The sequence below is a fragment of the Mesitornis unicolor genome, unplaced genomic scaffold (assembly GCF_000695765.1).
Source record: "Mesitornis unicolor isolate BGI_N332 unplaced genomic scaffold, ASM69576v1 scaffold9418, whole genome shotgun sequence".
Lineage (NCBI taxonomy): Eukaryota > Metazoa > Chordata > Aves > Mesitornithiformes > Mesitornithidae > Mesitornis > Mesitornis unicolor.
Genome location: NW_010201137.1, coordinates 5,154 through 24,372, shown reverse-complemented (window position 1 = coordinate 24,372; position 19,219 = coordinate 5,154). Strand labels below are relative to the sequence as shown.

At 39.7% G+C, this 19,219-nt stretch overlaps 1 protein-coding gene across 1 annotated transcript in view; it reads right to left on the bottom strand.

Moving 5' to 3' along the window:
* GLT1D1 (glycosyltransferase 1 domain containing 1) overlaps nt 1-17,647 on the bottom strand; it is a gene marked incomplete at its 5' end in the record, with an annotated part of 42,404 nt that extends 24,757 nt beyond the window's left edge. The window contains 5 exons of the mRNA XM_010189975.1: nt 7,240-7,296; nt 7,727-7,763; nt 11,358-11,409; nt 15,234-15,339; nt 17,499-17,647. Coding sequence (XP_010188277.1) covers nt 7,240-7,296; nt 7,727-7,763; nt 11,358-11,409; nt 15,234-15,339; nt 17,499-17,647 — 401 coding nt within the window. The remainder of the gene's footprint in view (nt 1-7,239; nt 7,297-7,726; nt 7,764-11,357; nt 11,410-15,233; nt 15,340-17,498) is intronic.
* Between the last annotated feature and the right edge of the window lie 1,572 nt (nt 17,648-19,219).

Sequence of the window (19,219 nt, the reverse complement as noted above, 5' to 3'; positions counted from 1 at the left end):
CACCCAACTGCTGCTCTTCAGCACTGCGTGTGGGACATCAGGACACAGGTCCCACGCCGTGGCTGTGTCACACAGCTACCAGGAGGGCTAGGACGCATGGTCAGTCACTGACTGTGGGGTTTAGGATTACCAGAGGAAGGGAGCAGGACAGTTGTGGTGGTACAGTGATCTGCTGCTGCTGAGCTTCCTTCTCTGAGGCCTCCTTCTCCCTTGCCCTTCCACTCTCTATCAGCTGCAGGAGCAGCTCAGCTGCTTGTGCAGCATCACTGAATTGCTGCAATTTGTAATTTAAGAGCACTCACACTTGGTACCAGCTTGTACCACAGTGCTGTATAACTTGGAATGATCTCCAGGGGAAGTGGTGAATTCCCCTGCACTGGTCAGTTTGAAGAGTCAGCTTGACAGGGTGCTGCCTCATCTCAGTTAAACGATGCTTTTACCTGGAGAGGTTGGACTGGATGATCCTTGTGGTCCCTTCCAACCTGGTATGCTATGAGTCTATGATTCTATGAGCTTAACTGCAGGGTTTGCTCCAGGCCCTGGAAGAAATACACCAGGAACATCTCCCCTCACATCAAGGAACTGGATTAACGTGAGGACTGCATCAAACTTCTTTCATGGAAGGAGAGAATCAAATGAGTGCTGATTCACGACGTACTCAAGTGCTGCTGCTTTTAGAATGGAAATCCAGCTCAGGGACTTTCAAATGCTCCCTGTCACAGGGTTCATTACTGAGTCTGTTCCATTTAACTTAAAACAGCTTGAGTTGTCAGGAGGGGCTGCAGCAGACATTGTAAGTAATATTTTACTGGTTACTGGACCAAGAAATAATTTGTAATTTATAATACACAAACATTTGGATTGAAAAAGCCATTCTTCTGGTGCAATGGGCCATTAATACTGTTTGTTTTTAAGGCATGCAGCAGTGGTTTCAATTCATGGCATAAACTCACACAAAACACATTACTAGCAAGCGTCAGCAAAATTCAGATTGCATTTTAACTATCCAGATGGCACAAATATTCGTTTTAAATTATGAACTCCCACCTATCACTGTTCAGCTCTGCCTGCTTTGGAGCAAGTTTTAAAGTTAGTGACGAAAGCTCAGTGAGACAGCAGTGAGAAACCAGGTCTGTAGAAGTATTGCACTCTTGACGTGATGGTACCCTAATCAACATCAACTACACTTGAAATAACTGCTTCTTTTTGTCTCTTTAATACCTTCTTGTTTCTATCTTATAGCTTTAGTCTTTTCATTTTATTAGATACGTGTTTAAAGCACTCAGACAATGAAAAGTCCGAATAAACCAATTCTGTGCAGGCCTGGCTGCTGTTCCTTAAAACCTTAACCCGAAACAGGAAGCTGGCCCCACAGACAGGAATTGTGCTTTGCAGTTTGGATTTTGCCATTCAGCTCCTGTGGCACTTAAAGGTACTTTTCCCAAGAATCTCATCAATAGCAGCCTAATTATTTCCCTAGCGAAATTACCTAAAATAACATTTATCAATGAAAGCAGCCCCTTTATTTGACCTTTACTATCCTGGAAAGACATTCACAGCCTTGAACTCTCACTGCAGACTGTCCCCTTCATGCAACTTTACAAAGCCCTACTTGTCTTTAATGAAATTTTATGCTCTTTTCTCTGAAATATCAGATCTTTGGTACACTGGACTACAGACTGGATCCTACACGGCATTTCTCAATCCTGCCATAGAAGGGCTAGTCCAAAAAGGATGTGCCTCTGCCGTTCAATTTAGTGAAGTGAGAATCAGGTGCAGTTTTATTTTATTGTATTCTGTAGAACTTAGCCATCACCTAATTAATTTTTACAGGCAGACTTTCCCCCCTCAATCCACTGGGAAGCACATAAAGACATTCCTGAGGAGACTGCATTGCCAGCACATCACTGCCACTCGTCAGCGCCCCCAGTTCACTCCTTCTCTGTCTACTGAAGATCAGCAGCACTTGTAGCACCTCGGCTTCCTGCTCATTCACCGAAAATGGTTAAATTCACACATCAAGATGATGCATCAGTGTTTTCCCACCTGTTGCTTCCTCAAGCCTTGCTAGCACCCCTGCTGTGAAAAAAAAAGGTAGCTATTTGTAAAAGAAAGCAAACATTTTACTATGCTTTGTCCTCATTAGAGCACTGAAAAGGGGAACACATTAAGAAAATAATGGCACTAGTTGCCATTACCAGCTACAGCCATCAGCTGGGTGATAACTGGTATTTGAAAGAAGGTATTTTTCTTTTTCCTTCAACTTAAACAAGACTTTCAGTATGTGAATTTTTGCCATCATTCTGCCTAGATAGACTACTCAGTCTGTAATAAGGTATTACTGCCTTGTGTCATTCTGAAACGCAAATCCATCAGTATGGCACAATCAACTGATTTGCTCTTTTGAGCCATTCACTGTGTTGCTATCACCTTTGAATGACCCAAATATAAATGTTTCTCTCCATTTCTGTTAGCCCTACAAAAGCAAAGACTTGAAAGAGCACACTGTGCTCCATTATCTCCCAGCTCAGGCTCCCTCCTGTTTGCTTTGCAAAGAAAATAGAAAATGGAAAAATGTGTGCATAACCACTGGCAATAAAAAAGACCGCATGGTACCCAGCCATCCTTCAGAATCACTGTACGCTAAACGCAAGTCAAGTCTTTCCACTGTAATCAATGTCTCCCTCAGTGTCAAAAGTAATTGTTTAATGCCAGTGAGAGATGCTCCTTTAAAGATGTGTTGTCAGTATTCGTCTGTGGCTCTAGTCTGATTTGTTACATTGGCTTTATCTATGGAAAACAGCTGCACGTTGGCCGCAGCCAGCCCTGAGCCTGCGTAGCGGGTCACCTCTTTAGCGAGATGTGAAAGGTCAAAACAAGAACGGTGATGGATAGGATGATGAAAACCCATTCCTCTCATCAGCCTGACAGCGTGCTGTCCTGATCCGCCACGCAGGGCCGCGGGGATGGTAACAAATGAACTGCAGGTGAGCTGGAATGAGGCAGACACAGCGGAAGATTAAGACCGACACGGAGCTCCCGCAGTCAAGCGGCTCCTTTGTCATGATGGAGCAGAGGTGGTGTTACGCTGCTCAAAATCGAAACACAGCAACGTAGCATCGGCACTTCGAAATTTCAGAGTGGAATTGCATGACCAAGAGGGCATCCAACTGCTGTGCCAGCGAATTTGGTGATAGCATTGGAACCTGGCACAAAATATACTGGCTAACAGATGAAGTGCGATTAATGCTCGTGATTCATGTTCTCCTGCTGCCCTGAGTCTGAGTCATGGCACGGCCTCGAGAAAGTTTGTCAAATCCAGACTCATCCATCCAGACCCACCCGTTCATCTGCAAGCAGGTTTAAGAATTGCTTGACATGAAGTAACGGCACCGAGTTGAACTTTTGGTAAACTGTTCTGAGGTCTTCAGTTGCAAGACGGAATGAGAGGATGGAGTATATTAAAAGTGGGAAACATTTACAGAATGCAATACTGGAAATAAGCAGTTTATTATTTAGGATTTCATTGAGTCCTAGTTTGTTCCTCATCTGAAACTATATAACTGTACAACTTCATAAAACACTGATAAATGTCAACTATTTTACTATTATGACACACTATGACAGTTTACACTTTGGCCTCTATAAAAATCTTCAGTGCTTTCACAATTATTAGCCCATTTAGGTCTTATTTCAGCAACAGACTTTAGCACCTGCAGGTCTCAAACATTTATTAATGTTTTATGAAGTTGAGCTTTTATTTCACAAAGCAATTTGTTTCTTAGAAATTAAGGAGACGTGGAGGTAATAACTATATCCAAAGTGTTTATACTGCTATTCACATTCAATAGTGAGTAATTGCTGGAATTGCTGATATGTTTGTGGGGACAACAGAAGTTAAATGAACCTGTAAATGTCCAGGGGCAGGCTACTAATCCAGATAAATCAGGCTGCCAAATTCTCCAGCAATCCTTCTTCCCCATTTCTCATTATTTCTAACAGATCAGACAACAAAAAAGCTCTGTGCTTTCAGATCTGTTGGGAAACACAGTTTACTATTGCCATGATAGAATTATTTCTATGGTCAGCTCTGTATCTGCACAAACTTTTACTATTTAATTCTTCTCATGCGGGTCTATTTTTCCAGCACAGCTTTAGGACAATATCATGCCTCTGTAAAACCCTGTGTCATAACAGGCTCTGTAAACTTTTCAAGCTTTCAGCATAGCCATGCTATGAAGCAGAAATCATGTGAAAGTCGAAAACTCGAACTACAAAAGTACAATGCACATTTTATCTGAGAGTGCAATAAGAATCTGATCCTATGATTCTAAGTCATCTTCCAGGAAACCAGTTCTCAGTCTTATCTGTGGGATAAACAAGCACTCTCAGTTTGTTAGTACAGGCTTTCTGGTGATCTGCATCATCTTATCACATGATGTCTGAGCGTTTTAGGGTTTACATCTGACCAGCTTCAGCCCCATTCCACTGCAATCAAAAGGCGCTTTTCATCAGGGTACGATGACACCGAGCCCGTCTGTGATCTTAAGCAGCTGCGCTCCATCCTTGAGCTACATTGTTGGAGATCAGTCCCAGCTTCCACATTTACTGAGACTTTGGCATTTTCTGTCAGCCAGTTCACAGCAAAAGCCTGAACTTTCATGGTCTCTCTCAAGTCTAAAGATAGGCACCTCAAATTGCTAACAAAATTGATTATGCTGTATATAGATCCCTGTGTTATAAGGGCAGAAAAAAGCATTTTGATCATCTGGTCTGACCTCCAGTAATACTGTAATACTTCCCTAAATAGTCTGAGTTACTAAATATACTGAAAACATTGTCCTCCTGCAGTCTGTGTTGAAATCTGCACTTGGTTCAGCTTTTTAGTATGACTGCTGTTGCTTTCAGACTCTCATCCACAGAAGACAAAACTCTGTGAGGCTGACTGTAACCAGAATGCAAATTAACTTTAAAAGCTTTCTTTTTTTTGGTAGATTTAGCCAATAAATAAATAGAACGGCCAGTCACAGATAACACTGCTGCTAGGCGCTATCTAACACTACACAAACATCACCTCTGCAACTCTCCAGTCTGCTGCTGAGACGATGACAAAAACACTAATCCCATTATTTTTGTACTGAGATTGCATTGCACTGTAATAACAACAATAAAAACCCCTTCACAGCACTTCTTCAGTTTGTATTAGCAACTGCTATTTATGTTAGCGACCCAAACTATCAAATGAAATGTTCAAAAAGCTGGGATTCCTTAGCTTTTGTTTCAGCACCATTCACATTTGGGGGCTGGGGGAGAAGTCTCCCACAGGAAAATGTATTTGATGCATTCTGCCCCTCAAATCGACCTTCAGTCCTTTCTGAAGCCATTACACTGATTTAAAAAGACTGTTTATGTACTGCTGTTAGATTTCACCCGAGACAAACGTTCAGGCTTTTCTATGACTGAAAAAATACCAGTACAAAGAATATTCATAAGAAATCTGTTCTAGGAAAAAACATTATTGAAATATTCTGAAGAGCCTCTTTCATTTTAAGGAACAACTTGACAATGTATGGCCTGATCACCAAGGATGTTTAACACCAATGCCTCAAATGCATTATAATTTGCATTGCGGAGCATGTGCTGCTCCTTTACATTCAGTCCTGGGAATCCCGAATTTGACAGATGTTCAAGGTTACTGCTAAAGATACAGGGAAGAGTTATCTGGAGACATATTTCCCACAGAAATCATTAAATGCCTTTAGATACAGAACAGGGCTTCATTCAAAAAGTCTTTAAAAAAAACCATAGATGCCATGAGGTGAACAAGACTGAACAACTTCATCTGCGTAAAAGCCACGGATCTTCTCAAGTGCAGCTCATTGTGCAAGTCCACGCTATCAAAATCATATTCTTTTGAGCAAAACTGCCTTCTGTTTTTCATATTTTTTATTGATTGCTCCAAGTTTAGTAGAAGTTTAAACTCTTTGAAACTGCAGGTCCCCAGAAAAGCAATTCAGTGGGAACTCCTAATTAGTCTGTGGCAAGCACAAAGGCACAGCCAAAAAGCCTGCCTCCGTGTGCGGTATTAAAATAAGTGGAAATTGTAGCTTCCCTCCAGAGAGGGACAGGGACAAGACTGATAAGATAAAAGAGATGAAACAGTCATAAAAAATAATACTGAATAATCTGATGCCAGTTTTCAAGTTGTTATTTAACAGGCACAGATGTTAGAGTCACATTTTAGTTTGCTCTTCGTGTACATTATGAATTATTTTGCACTTTCGCATTAGTACACATTAGGCAAAAAACTGTCTCTACTGTATTAGATAAAATGCACTTTAGGGGGAGCTTCCTCCTCCTCAATCTGTGGACTGCTCTTTTAATCATAAAACGGTTGGACACGAGATCCAATCAACACTGAGGCTGTGCTAGCAAGTGACAAATCATTTCACTTCAGAAAATTATTAATCTTGGTGGTGCTGTGCTTGTGCGCCATGATTTACAGAGAACAAAATAACCTCACAATGCTCCGTTTCAAATGGGACACCAGTTCTGAATAATGGCACGCATTTACTGATGCGATAAAGCAATTGACTGGTGAGGATTCATTTGTAACAGAGGGAACAGCTGCACTATCAGAGATCAGATTGATGAATGTAACACTGAAATATTTTTACCACAGTAAAATGCCTACAAATTCTTCTTTTGGGGAAAGGCAGCTGTACCAATTAAAGCATTGCCAAGAGCAGGTAACTTAAAAAACGAGGTCATCTGCCTTACATGCCATTGCTTGGGTGAAAACAGAGACAGGCTGTAGATCAACACCAAATAATACAATATTAACAGAGATTTCCCTGCTTCACCACTTCTTCACCTCGCCTGCTCTTCTGCAAAAGACATCCACGGTTTTTTCCATGCCACACCACAGCTGCAAAGCACAGCGTGCTCAGGTATCGGTACTGTGGTCTGACTTCCCTTCTAAGGGACACTGACCCACGTGTCATGACCATTTTATCTCGTGGTGCAGTCCAGCCCTGGACAGAGCAGCGATCTGGAGGCAGTCTGGACAGTTCACTAACCAGACTAATCTGAGTGATACTCTACCAGTGTAGCGTTACAGTCTTTCATTTTTCATATCATTTATCACACAATCAGTTAACCTTAACATTTTAAATTCCCTTCATCACTGACATCTACTAAGAATAAATGCAATGAACAGAGGAAAAAAGCACGTTTTACCTGCGTTCTGTAGAAATCTATACCAGTCAAACGTTTCACTGGGTGTAGTCTGAATTCCTGCGTTGAGAAAAAGAGAAACACAACATGACTGACTGGTCCTTGGATGGCTGGACTGTGGGTCTTCAAGTCTTGCCCTAAGAAAACAGCATTCAGCATCTTGTGCAAAATCAGACCGAGAGTCTGCTCCTAGGCAGCTAACTCCCATGTCCTTTGGAGAAAGCTCGGTGTTACCCTATCTTTCAGATTCCCACTGTAAGGCATCTGGGAAAGCTTTTTTTAAAAGCATGAAATGAATTGAAAATTTAGGCTGAGACTGAAATACTGCCTCCATTAAAGTCAATGGCGAAAAAAATCAACTTCAGTGAAGCAAGGACTTCAAACTCCATAACCACTTCAGCAAAACATTTCCAGGGCAAAGAAGACAGATATAAAACATACGGGTACTAAACACATGATTCAAATTAATTGAACATTTCTAAACTCTCACCTTGAGTCTGGACATATATTTTCTTCGTAGCTTCTGGCTGTAAAGAGAAGGAGAAGAAAAGTAACTTTCATAGTTCATCATAAAAGACCTGCTCAACCTTAAAAAAACCTGGTAGGATAACAAAATGCACATCAGAGTGATTTCTTTTGATCATTAAAAATCATACCGGACCACTAGAAAGAAACATTTAAGTAACACCAAAACCCAACAGTCAGCAATGTAAATCACTGTTACTGTGAACATTTATAGTACCAATGAATCAATTTTGCAATTAATACAATTAGCATGTTAGTAGAAACATATTTTTTAGTTTACCTCTGTATCCCTTCTCATAATCATTACCCTTATTATTATGCTTGTTGCATAGCAAATGAAAGTATTTCTCTAGAACAGAAAGACTTTCAAGTACAGAACAGCCCTAGTTCCCAAAAAATTCTAGTTTTTAAGGAAAAATTAGAGCTGGTTTTGAAACTACAGTCTACATTTATCCATAAGTGTAGTTTTAAGCACATTAGGCATGTAACAAGTCTCACTTACCTTTAACCTTGTCAAAAATTGCTGCCATATATATGGAGATATATATGTAGACATATATGTAATGGCTGATACACTGCCGAACTCTTTAAGCTAAATATTGCTATGCAGACCTGCCTCTTCCTGCAGAAAGCTGCTGGAATAGCGCAGCCAGAGCCTTTCCTTCTCCTCTCCCATCCTTACACATTGTGAAACCACACCTGCAGGATAACGACTTGAAGGCAGGAAGGTAACTTGTACCAGGAGAACAAGAATTAATGCAGAAACAAAGTATTAAGCAGCCAATTCCTGAAGCAGTCAGCTCAGGAAGTAAGAAGCCAAGGAAGCAGTATCTTTTTCTAGCAAGCTTTTTTTTTCCCCTCTATCCATCCTATGGGACTGTCCCTCCAGTCCACTGCTCGGTTAGAACAATCTATTTTAGTTATTTAAAATGACCTGGAAAAAGAAATGGACAGAAAAGAGGTCATAAGAAAAGTGAATAGGCATCAACAAGTGGTTCACAGATGGCAAAGAGGCAATTTCTGAGAATCGGAGTGAATTAACTAAGTCACAAAAACGACAAGAACAAGCAGCAAATCCACACATAAATGAAGTGGGGAGAAAAATAACACTGTTTACGCTAAGACTAAGGATATTCTGTGGACTTCAAATTTCAAAAGCTATATGAGCTTCTGTGTTTAAGGCATTCAAAAAAAAGAAAAAAATGGTTCAATAGGCCCTGCTCACTGCAGGGGGGTTGGACTGGATGATCTTTAAAGATCCCGTCCAACCCAATACATTTGATGATTCTATGATTTTATTACTTAAAATTTCTTAGTCCTTCTCTTACCTATGAATAAGCAGCATTTTAAACTCTATTGGATCTTCCAATGCTAAAAAACACCTTGCAAACAGCGCAGACAGCATTGCAAGCTGCAGGCCAACTTCAGAATTCAGACTCGCAGGACAAACAGGAGAGCTGAAAGTGAGTGCTGGGATGTAGCTGCAGCAAAACAAGGTGGGAAAGGCAGAGCGGGCAGAGGGCAGCCAAAGCCTTGTCTCCACAGCTGACATAGTGCTCAGCTCCGCCTCAAACTCTGGTGGGTGAAGACAGGCTTTTAGTTTCCTAAAACCACCATGTTTCAAATATAAACTTAACTTAAGCATCTGGTTTCACGCTCTGCTGGACCTTCAATGGCTTATGGTGAGTAAACATAATCCTGCCAGGGCTTGGATCATCAGGAAGAAAATAGCAGGAGTACTGTGTAACAGAGTGTACAGATATAGTCACAGTGTATAGATCAATTTTCTGTTATGTTCTTTATTTTAAATGGTCTTGAGGAGAATGGAAAAATGAAATGGAATGCTAATAAAACTGGCTTAGGTAATTCCAGTGTACCAGTTTTACACTACTGAAATAAAACCCTGACCGTAAGCATAAGATCTTATACAGTATTTCAAACTCACTTGGAATACAAATTATTACAAATGCTGTGTTATGCACTTCATAATTGAAGATAATTTATCCAATGTAATAGAAAAGAATTTGTTAGAAGATACAGTCCTTGAGTGCAGTGCAATTGCTTACGTGTTCATAAATTAAATTCTTAATTGAGTGTATAAAGCACACATTAGAGGAATAATGCAGTTCACATTAGCGGGAGTTAATACGTAAAAAGTGTTAATATTCAGTGACCTCGGTATGGAAAGATGCATTCCTATTCACTGTCTGAAAGTAAACGCGTGGCATTTGCTCTCACTTTATATGAAGATACAGCTGGAAAAACCTCAAAACCCAGCATTTAAGACACAGGCGAGCAGGTCAGTATTTCAGTTTACGACCTGACAGCCTTGTCTCCATTCCCCTGTCTGCCACAGGCAGTCTCCAACACATGAGTGAGCTCACAGGCCCGCAGCACAAAGGTGTTCAGGTAACATCAAAGTTAAACACTTAACATTCGAGGTGCTGATTGCAAAAGGACTTCAAAGATGAAGTTTGCTTCTCCTCCTTATTCTCTGGTACTTGTGTCTTTTCTTGCATGGGATCTATGACAGAAGCTGTGCCCTTTCATGTTTACCCATCACGAAATTCATTGCAGTAACTATTGAAACCAAGTTATATTTGTAACATAAGTACCAGCTCCTAAGTCTGCTGATGGATCCTTTTAATTCAAATAGCTAAAAAATAAATTAATGCTGAAAAAAGTATTGAATATTAAATTGTTCTGTTGAGCAAGCTCTACCTTGAAGTGAATTTTTTAGGCATCTATTAATGACCATAATATGATGCAGATTAGAACTGAAGAGGTAGCAAGCACTTAGTTTCTACTTCTTGCATTTACCGTTCAACTGAAGTAGACTTGCACCACAGCAAATGCAATGGAACTTGGTAAATAAAGAGACTCAACCACTATTACTGCCAGTTCTTTCCTGGCTAAATACGCTCCATAAAATACACTGTCAAATGTAGTAACTACTGTACTGTTGGACAAAAACAACTTTATTCCGTATTTTTCCATATATCACTCAGCACAGTGTGTTTAGTTTTATTTTCAGAAGGAGAGATAAGTTTCAACAAAGTTAAATGCTATTTGTGTGCTACATATCCCTCTAGGCCTGGTCAATAGGGCTGCTTATCATATACTGTAGGCTTAGCAAAACTTCAATTTTAGTTCTGCAGCTCACCTTAAGAAGTTTATTCTATTTCCAGTGCTGACTAAACAAGTATTTTCAAACTATTCTTCAAAATCCCTTACTGTAAGCAAAGCTGTTCAGTGGAATTTTGGCAACATAAAGGTTATAAGATGATGCAAAAAGGAAAAAATGTATTCATATGACATCAGGAGCACCTCGGTAACAGCAGCAATGATTAGTTTTAAACGCTACAGGGAAGCACTTGCTCAACAGCTGTATACTCTCTTCAAATACTAAACAGCTTTTAAATACCAGATCTATTTGACCTGTCGAAGTACATAAATATTAAATGCTTTCTCTGAAAGGAAAAACAGGAATAGAGCATATCAAGATTATTACAACTGTCTGGCATTATTTAGAAAACATTTTAGGAGAACGCACAGTTGCTAATGCGATAAGCATCAGCATCGCCGTGTGAACGTACCCACTCTGCTGCTGCCAGTTCCTTCATTTTCATCGTGAAAGCCACTGCAAACCTGGTTAAATGGACAGAAACAGTTGGGATCATCTGCTTAAAGTGTTTAAACATAAAAACATAGAAGTACTTCAGAAAAAAAGCTGTATAAGAGCAAAGAGCAGAGGCTTATACAAATGATTATAGATGGAAAGACAGAACGCAGGCTTTCTATTTGTTTTACCAGAAAATACTGGTAAATCAAGTATCTCTTCAGGCTTTACAACTTAGAGCTCTTGGGGAGTTAGACTGAGGATTTCTCAAAGTAAGAGAAAAGCCAAATAATGGGAACATCCCCCAATTTATCTAGATTAATATACACAGCTGCAGCAGGAGTCAGGGTTGCATTGATTTGAACAGGTTTCAATTTTGGGTGTCTCGTCACAGAGAGACTTCAGCCACAGAAGCCTGATCTCTAAACACACCAGATAAACAAGTTAGCAGGAGCTTGGTGTGGCACCAAGAAGTCATGAGATACTTCTATGGAGCCAGAGTTAATAAAGAATCCATGTTCAGAACAGAGTTTAAGAACTTGCTGGCCTTTAATGCAGCTGTAAGGTTGTGATGAGATATAAACACATGCTTTGTTCTGAAATTTGGTGTTAACTGGAACCACGAATGGGACCATTTCTGAGGACTGTCAGTCCTGGGGAATAGAAACCTTTGAGTGCCTCCTTCACATGAGCCATAAGGTGTCTGCTGAGCAAAATGCCTTTTTTCAAATTGCATTTACAGATATCGAATATAAAACGCAAGTCATCACTTGCTACACTTATGAGTCGGTGTTTCTTTTTCACAGAATTAATGTAATGTTTCCATCCTGAGCCATTTCCATTGGAGACGTTCTGTTATAATTTGAGGACATGAAGTCGCAACCATCCATTAGAAATCACAGAAATGCTGAGTTATAATTCCTACTGTTGTTTGTCGAAACAAACCTTATTCCCATACATTTGTTCTGTAGTATCTGCTTTATGGTGCCACAATGAATTTCACATTCACAAGCTGACAGCTTTAAGGTTATTAAAGCCTCTGCAAATGCTTGTTTTGTCAAGTCGCACACGCTCCCTTTCCAGTTTTTGCAATTGTACTTTCAATACTTCACATTAACATGCAGAAAAAACTGTTGCTCCCAAGTCTACAAAACACTGCTCAGTAGAAAAAATACCCCAGAGGAGTACAACCACCATTTAGAGGGATTTGATTAAAAATAAAACACTCATTATAAAGCTAGACAGTGTTCAATACTTTGTTTTATGGAATGGGGTGGTATATTGTACTGGACAAGTCATCTACAATTCATAATACTTTCTGCTTAGAACCCTGCAATCAATAAAGAAAAAAAAAAATCAATGTTTCTTTTAATAACGATGCAATGAATAATCCTAGTGATAATACCGGAGAAGAGATCTATTCAGAATAACTTCTAGAAAACCGAATTACTTTTCCTGTAGCAGAGAAAATATTATGAAGTGCATAAGGATGCAGCAATATGTTTTGAAACATCACAGGAAATCCAAGCTACTAAACTATACTTCAAGTTCCCAAGTTAATTATCATTAAAAAGAAGCCATTCAGTAAAGCACAACTTTCACATAAGCTATACTAACTACATTTGTGACAGATTGCATTTTAAACACAGAACTGGATCAAATGGACATACTGAGAGCTTCTGTTTTTAAATACTTTTCATTTTGTGCAGTGCTGAAATTTCACTGACACATCAGACATATTTTCCCCTCTTCCTTCACACCTGTTTAAAGACTATCTTCTGATTTGATAACAAAAACAAGTATATAAATTTTGTCTTGAACGAGGCTTTAAGTTGCTCTTCAACTGCAAGTCACACTAAGACATAGGAACATGCCCTAATGATTTTTCAATGACCGTGATTAAGCTCTGTCTTTAAAATCTGTTTACCTACCACATCTTATAGCACTCTGCAGACAGAACAGCACATCGATGCCTGCGTTAAGATAGCTAATAACAGCTAGAACATATAGCAGTATTAGTAAAGATGAAACAACGAGATATAAGCCTCTTATAGAGTCTGTGTGCATTTCCTCATTGCTCACATGGGCCAAAATCCATACAGCTGTACCTGAGCCTCTGCAGTTATTGTGTCTCAGCTGGAACACTGCGAGGAGTGAGCAGAGGCAGCATCCTGAGCAAGCTCTGCTCAGCAAAGCATTTAGGCTCTCCTAGAGTAAGCATGCAAGCAGTACCACTAGATTTGATAGGACATTCCAGATGCTCGCATTTTAACAGCCCTTGTACACTCAGGGACCCCTTTCCTTACGCAGAGCCCAGTTCTAAGTGATGACTTTTCAGAGTACCCAGGTCACCAGAAGCCCAGGCACAGCATACTTCCACGGGGCTCCATCATCTGTTGTAGCAACTTACTGCCACCAAAAACGCCTCCTCGTATCCTTCCACAAACTGACTTGTCTTATTAAAGGGGTAGAAAACTAACCCAGGAAAACAAAAAACCAACCAATTTTACGCCATTTAATGAGTTCAACCTGTTCAGAAAGTGTTCATTCCTGGCACAAGGAAGGGTGGACCATACAGCCACAAGCAAGAGGAAGGAGAGGAACAGAGGTCGCACGGAGCCATCTCTGCCACCACTGAGCTATTACGCTGACTACACATGAAGTGGCAACCTTAGCCTCTATCTTGGTAAGACTTAAGCTATCTATTAAATTAATTTAATCCATTGGAAGATTTGGTCTGTACGTGCAGATAGCACTTAATGCATAAGGCATGTCAGGTGCAATACAGAATATTTTATACGTTCGAATATATGCAACATAAACCAGAATTTACTAAGAAACAGAGGTTTTAAAAAAACACAGCTTGGAGCCACATTTAGCACTTCTGGCACAGGGCCTTGGCAAACAAGGCCCATCTTTGTTTGAGATAATAATATTACTATGATAATATTGAATCAGTATATTCACACCTCCGCAGCTACCAAAAATTTGCTATTTAAACAGTCATACCTCCACCACTAACTCACCATAACCAGCTCCACTACTAAAGATTCACTGTTTAAACACTAAATATCAATCATTTCATGGGCAGGATAGTTCTGTACAAAGCAGAACTGTATGGATGCTGTTGCAGATACTTAGATGTGCATTTCTTTACCTAAAACTCTGCAAATAGAAACAGTCTAAAATAATTTTGGTAAGAAATCGAAACTTGACTGCATAAAATTGCATCCTTTACAAACATGTTAAATAAACCACAGTCAAGCTGTTACAGTCCACAGTTCTAGTAACCATCAAAGGCTGTTTCTGTAATGTCTAGCCATAAAGTCGGTTATTCTACAGAACAACGTGCTGCCAAATCCCGGGTTAAGTATTCTTGCTATTATTCTTCCCATTTCTTTTCCCTGCCTTAGAATTTTGTATCCTCATCTCACACACAGTTTTATTACTCTAGAAAACAGTTGTGATTTAGTAGACAAAGCACAAGATTATTTAGCAAGAGCACAGATTTCTTCAGCTTTTAATGGGATTGGAGTATTTTTTGACAAGTCACAGCCCAAGAGACCAAGTTTCAGCATTACCTCTGCCAATTCTTACATGGTCAAATACAATGAAACGATTGTAACAGATGAAATTCAAGTGAGTAGACGATATTTCATGAAGAAACTGTTCTACTTCCAGCGCTGAATCATAAATCAGTACGTAGAGATCATAGGGATTTCAAGCAGCCTGTCCTTTGTCCACTGACCTCCACATCTCTCAGTGATTCCAAGCATTTAAGGTACAGTTCCTAAAAGATCTGCCACTACAAAAATGCAATTTCCTGTCATAAACCTTCCACAGATGCTTTTACCTGGCTTCTTCTAGCACTGCTCCCATTACCCGACGTTTCTCTTCACATTTGATATCTTCATTTACATCTGTCCCACCAAAGATGATTCCAAAAGGAATTCTGCTACCTGCAAAGCAACGACCACCATGAGAAGTTGACCAAAATATCAATGTGATAACTAGAAGGAGACATTAAAAGTGACAAAGTATATTGACAGTACTATATTGCACATGTAAGCAAAAGCCTTTGAAAAAGAAACCTGGAAAAACTTGAATTTTTATGGTTTTCGCACTGAAAAAATCTCCATACAATAACGATGCACTTCCACAGCATGTCACTCTGTTGCGTAGCTATGAGATTTGCTTTGCCTTTTCCACGGTCAGTAAAACCAACCAATCCATTAGTTTCTACGCTTGGCAGCCCACCAAACAGCACATATATTTGAAATGTTATTCAGGTCGTAACAAGATGCAGTATTGCACAGTTTAGTCCCAGGTATCAAGCCTCAGCCACTGGAGAAGAGAAGGCTGAGGGGAGACCTCATCACAACCTCCAACTGCCTCAAGGGAGGTTGTGGAGAGGTGGGTGCTGGTCTCTTCTCCCAGGTGATGGGGGATAGAACAAGGGGAAACGGCACCAAGCTGTGCCAAGGGAGGTTCAGGTTAGAGATAAGGAGGAAGTTCTTTACTGAGAGGGTCGTCAGAAGCTGGCACAGGCTGCCCAGGGAGGTGGTGGAGTCACCATCCCTGGATGTGTTTAAAGAGCGGGTAGATGAGGTACTTAAGGATATGGTTTAGGGGGTAGACAGGAGCGGTTGGACGTGATGATCTCAGAGGGCTTTTCCAACCGAGCCATTCTGTGATTCTGTGATGAGGCCCAAAAGGCTGGCAGTATAGTAGTAGTCACTAAATTTCTTTAAGGTATTTCATAATACAGAGTATGGAAAGAGTAAATGTTACAAGAATTGGGAATGTCCTCTGAATGACTTTTTTTACTTCAAAAAGGCGACGATAACTTTCAGACTTTCACTGGGATCACAACAGCAATCACACTGATTACTATCTTGCTTTTCACAGATTTCTGCTTTATTTTTCTTTCAGCTCTTGCAGATGCTCTTTGAAACCGTGTGACTGATTTACTTAAATTACTGAGCTTTTGTAAATCATTCAAGTATGAGGCTTTGTAGTCACCTGGGATTTTGAAAGGCCAATAGCACAGCATTTGGGCAATGCTGTGCAAGTCAAAACTGCAATAAAATTTTACAGTAAACATTTAAAATCCAACCTTGTTTTCTTGTTCCTTAGCAAAAAAATAAAAAGGAGATAGTTATGAGACCTTCCATAAGCCTCCTCCAAAACAATTCTAGGTCTTGTCACAAAAACGATCATCTCTATATTTCAACAAGAGAAGTCTTAATCCACATGTTAGCACAGATCATTTTACAGAATTACAGTAGCATCCCCACTGAAATCCGTTGGAACAAAAGATACAGAGCCATGCCAGACACAGTAATTCAGGTTCTCTGAAAACCCACCAGTACAAATTGCGGGGGGAACTTCTCAAGTCTGAAAACGAACACAACACAACTAATACCCAGGCCTGACAAAAGTGTCAAATTATATACCTTTGTCCGAGGGAATAGATTTGTACAACACAAATGTGGTCTGAAAAATAGATACGCACTTGCAATTTCAGTAGGTGACTGTCTGTGATTTTGAAAGCCGGTGCTTCTAGTCTATCATTAATGGCAGGTGAAAATTTTGTTCTACATGGCTAGATACAATAGAAAAATTTATTATTTGTCCGATAACATCCTGTCTCCTACAGTTTAGCTGGCATGAATGACATTTCAAAGTTATTTCATGCCCAAAAAACCCTGACTCATTTTGAGCAGAAAAATCAAATTAGCCTCTTTGCTTTCTTCTATTTGACCTCAGCTCCACTTTGCCAAGCCAATGTCCTCTGAAACAGCACATCTGCTGAAAGTAGCTTCATGTTAATATAATGCTCTTATCTTAATGTAGTTAAAGAACTTAATTATGAAATGCACTATGTGCTTTAAAAGTATGCTTATTCAGTTTTCTCCTCTCTGGACCAGATCTCCCACAGAGGAAGATTTTTCAGCATTTCTGAGCATTTACTGAAGAGGATAAACAGAATAACTACCTTACATCACTACATGTGCGTGTACACATTTACAGCCATTTAGAACTGTTCGTATTCATTACCTTCTCTTCCAGTACCTTTTTAAGAGGTATTTTTATTGCCAAACATACAGAGGATTACCTTGCAGAAGTCTGCCTCCTTTATAAAGATGAATGGCCAGGGCTGCATCAAACTTGTCTGCAGAGGTTAGTTTTGCTATTTCAGTTGGACTTTCATACAGGAAAGCATCTTGAAGAACGCAGATATGACCTGCAGCATGTAGATGACTCCTTCATTATTGGAACAAACAGAAAGAAAAAAAGATGCTATTAATGTTATTGGCATTTCACTATACATAAGCTTGATCAAAATATTTTTCCTTAATAATTTTTGCTCCAACATTCACCATTAGGCTAACTTTGTTCAAGCAACCATGGAGCTATTTACAAGGTTGTTTTTATTTTCCATTGTGAAGGCACAGTCACACTTACAAGCAACACAATCTGTACTGTTTTAAGGCCTGAGTCTACAAAGCATCACCACCACCACTGGAAATCAGCAGAAGTGAAGTATGATCAGGATCTTCTCTGACTGAGCTTCAGCTCAACGTGCTGAAAAGACTCTTTTTGCATTTAGTGTGCTAGACCTTGGTCCTTGCTCTGGAGAAAACACAAGTATGTGGAGCTAATCAATGCTATTAAAAATATAGAACATGAAAAAAATGAGTAAGTAAATAAAACTGGAGAGGTTTCTGTTTGATTGTGGGTTCAATTGCTTCTTGTTCTAGTTTACCCATTTGTAAAATAGGCACGGGATAATTGAAGTATAAGGAATAAAACCTACACAAAAGTAATGATACAAATACTTTCAGAGTCTTTTTTAAAAATCTCAGTTGCTAAAAGGAAAGAAAACCCAACAAAACCAACCAACAACAAACCCTCTCTATTCCACCATCCCTCTCTGTATACAGTGGTTCCTCATATTAAAACATTGATTAAAAGACTGCCAAGGTCAGGAAACGGATTGATTACAGGGAGCTTTACTTCAGGCATTTCGGTGAGCTTTGTATTAGTCTTTTATACTCCAGGTTCGTAAATCCTCCCACCGAAACCAGAATCTGTTATCAATATTTCCAATGACATCAGCCAAAACCAGAGGAGAAAATCGATGTTTTGACAGAAACCAGCATACTAGATCTGCTGACACGTAGTGTTTACTTTCTCAATATTACAAAGAGACCACACAAATGTTTTCTGCTTATCACTTATTGCTCCACTTCATTCATTTCTCATAGCGTATTAATTGCTCCGGCATTAAAATCCTGCTAACTCAATAGCTTCTCGGATAATGTCGGCTCTTTCCTTTCCTGATCATTTCATATCCTCCCAAGGAATGTAATTTTCTGTCCTGCAGAAGTTAGTCATTACTGCAGAAATTGGTGCTAAAAATGTTGTAAAATGTCTTGAGGCCTTGGAAGAAATGCATTAGCACTACATCAGACAGAGCTCCATTGGCACAACATATGGTGCTGTATTTCTTCCTTATTCTAAGGAGAAATTCATTTTACTTTAAAACTTCACTGTTTGAAACAAGACCAATAAATTGTAATAAGTAGCGATAAATAATAACATACAGCCAGGTTGTAAGCTCCTTATTTACACTTTTGAGCAATTATTTACATCGGTTGTCCCATGAACTTGTACCAAGTACCTGCTTTGCCTTTCGAACGGGCTCTCAATTTATAGCTAAAGAGCAGTGCCCAAATCTCACAGCTGTGGAAAGAGAAGTCTCTCGGGCAAAGACTGGGGATGCTCATGCGTGCACTCCGTAATTTCACAGGTGCTCGTTAAACAGTCTGAAAG